Source organism: Leptosomus discolor, chromosome 5, assembly GCF_034619465.1.
Source record: "Leptosomus discolor isolate bLepDis1 chromosome 5, bLepDis1.hap2, whole genome shotgun sequence".
Lineage (NCBI taxonomy): Eukaryota > Metazoa > Chordata > Aves > Leptosomiformes > Leptosomidae > Leptosomus > Leptosomus discolor.
In genome coordinates this window covers 23,346,059-23,348,703 of record NC_141395.1, presented here as the reverse complement: position 1 = coordinate 23,348,703, position 2,645 = coordinate 23,346,059, and the positions used below count along the sequence as shown (strand labels likewise).

The 2,645-nt window shown below is 55.5% G+C and overlaps 1 protein-coding gene across 1 annotated transcript; it reads right to left on the bottom strand.

Moving 5' to 3' along the window:
* Positions 1 to 479: 479 nt before the first annotated feature.
* Positions 480 to 2,138, bottom strand: DLX1 (distal-less homeobox 1). The gene is made up of 3 exons (XM_086465736.1): positions 1,826 to 2,138; positions 1,102 to 1,301; positions 480 to 734 (listed from the first exon to the last, which is right to left on the bottom strand). Exons 1-3 carry the CDS (start codon positions 2,136 to 2,138, stop codon positions 480 to 482), a joined length of 768 nt encoding a protein of 255 aa, XP_086321862.1.
* Positions 2,139 to 2,645: the final 507 nt, after the last annotated feature.

Sequence of the window (2,645 nt, the reverse complement as noted above, 5' to 3'; positions counted from 1 at the left end):
AATCGGGGTAGTAAATAAATGACCTACATTTCAACAGACACAGACAGACAGACAGGACAGAGGAGAGGGCTTTCCCCCCCCCCCCCCAAACATCTTTTTCTGATTGTCCCACAAAGCCGCGGCCGGCGCTCGCTCTGCTCCCAGGCTGTTGTGCGGTGCTCGGGGCCGCTCCGTCAGCTGTCAGCGGTGGGAACCGGCCCGCATCACATCTGTGCTCTCCTGCACCGAGCTACAGTGCAGCGTCCAAATGGCTGGATGGGCAAGAGACCTCCTGTTTGTTTGTTTGCTTGGGTTTCTTTTGTGTTTTTTCCTCTTTTTCCCCCTCTTTTTTTTTTTTTCTCTCCCCCCTCCTTTTCCTTTTATTTTACTTAATTTCCTTTTTTTTTGTTTTGTTTTTTTTTGTTTTTATTTTTCCCCGTAATAATTTTAATTCTTTTCGGGACTGATGGTGCTTGCGGTAGGGGAAAACGGGTTTATAATCACATCAGCTGCGGCTGCTGCATAGCTTCTTGGTGGGCCGAAGGATACCACGACGTGTAGCTGGGGATGTAGGTGCCCGGGGTCCCCGACGAGGCCTTACCGGAGGCGGAGGTGGTATTCCACACTGGGGGCACGGGGGGCGAGCTGCCCGAGAGAGCCCTGCCGTTGGTCAAGGCGCTGCTCTCCAGGGCGGCCCCTCCTTGCTTCATCAGCTTCTTGAATTTGGAGCGCTTGTTCTGAAACCAAATCTTCACCTGCAAACGGGAACGGGGCAGGGCTCAGCATCCCTCGGTACGGTCCAGCATCCCTCCCCCCCTCTCCCCGGGGTCCGACAGATTCCCGCAACAGGAGGCCCCCCAGCTTCTCTCCGTTATCCCCCCCGTGGCTGCTGTGCCCCTTGCCATTTTGTGATGCCAAACCATCCGGTAACACACACACCCCCCGCCGCGGAGGCGCAGCCGGTGCCGCGGAGGCCCCCGCGGCACCGGCTGCGCCTCCGCGGCGGGGCAAGCGTCGTACCGGGCCCCGTTGCCCGCGGCTGTGACCTGTCCGCATCACGCGTGAGGTCTCCCACGCCGGCGGTGGGGACATGGAGAGGGGCCGGCTCAGTCGGAGCTGTACCTGGGTCTGGGTGAGTCCCAGAGATGCTGCGAGCTCGGCTCTTTCGGGAAGAGCCAGGTACTGAGTTTGCTGGAACCTCCTGTTCAAAGCCTGTAGCTGCAAACTGGAATAAATAGTCCTGGGTTTGCGGATTTTTTTCCCTTTCCCATTAAAGCGAACTTCCCCTCCTTCTACCACAGTGCTTTTCTCCGATTCGGCCCCTACAAACAACAAATGATGCAGAATAAATAATAATAATAGCAGCAATAGTAATAATAGCAGTAACAGCAACAGCAGCAGCAATAGTAACAATAACAGCAGCAACATCAACAATAACAATAATGAGAAGGGAGAAAAGTGAAGCTCGAGTAATGCTAACAAAGGCTCCGGGCGATTATGGCAGCCCAGGCTTCTTCCCAGAGAAAGTTTGCTATTTTTACAGGCTGCAGTTTAGGTTTAATTACCCTTAATTGCATACATTGTTTATAGCGCTACGCAATAAATAATTACGAAGACTAATACGTGCACATCTGGGTTGATTTATTTTCCAGCCAGGCATTGTGTGCTCTGTGTACTGCTCCCCTGTGATCCTCAGCCTCTCCTGACTAATATTTTGTAATTTAATTTAATTTCCTCCCCCCCGATAGATTTTTTTTTTTTTTTGATACAAGCACCCTCCCTCCCTCCTTGCCTTCCCTCCCCCCCCTCCCCCCCCCCCCCCCCCCCCAAAGCCGAGTGCACCTACCTGTCTCCTCTAACCGGGTCTGAGTCAGGCTGGAGCTGTTGGGGTAGGACTGCACTGAACTGATGTAGGGGTTGGTCGAGTGGCTGCTGACCGAGTTCACATAGGGGTAGCCCAGCGGTCGGGAGAAGGACGAAGCTGTGCTGTACGAGCTGTCAGGCTGAGAGTGGCCCGCGGAGTGTAAACAGTGCATTGAATAGTGTCCGTGGGACATGGGAGAAGGAGACATTTGCTGGCTGGGCGGCCCAAACTCCATAAAGACAGCCTTCCCTGAGACGGGGCTATTTAGACTCTCTGGCATGGTAGTCATGGTCATTTCTTGTCGCTTGGTCTGTGTGTGTGTTCTCTCTTCAGCTTGCCTTTTTGGGGTCTGTTGTGTTTCTCAGGACAGGAAAGAACCCAATTTAAGCGGAACAGGGTTTTTCACTTTCCATTCATAAGAAAATGGAGTTTGTCTCTTTGAAAAGTCTAAGCATGATGCTGTAGATCTACACAAACTCGCCTAAAAGCTTTGACTCAGCCAAGTCTATGAATATTCATGAACTGGCGGAGCTGATTGGTCCGCCGTCTTGCATAATCGCTTTGGATTGGTCCGAGGCGCTCGGGGCTCGCCCGGACCCCGGTGAGCGCGGAGAGCGGGACTGGCAGCGCCGCGCGTCCCCGAGCGCCGGCCGCACGCCCCGACGGCACCGACGGCACCGGCGGCACCGCTCGGCGGCCTCCGCCCCGCTCCCCGGCCGGCCCCGGGCGAGGAGCCGCCCGGGCCCCCGCTTCCACTGCGGGCCGCCCGCTCCCGCCGCCGGCCACGGAGATCGCCGAGCCG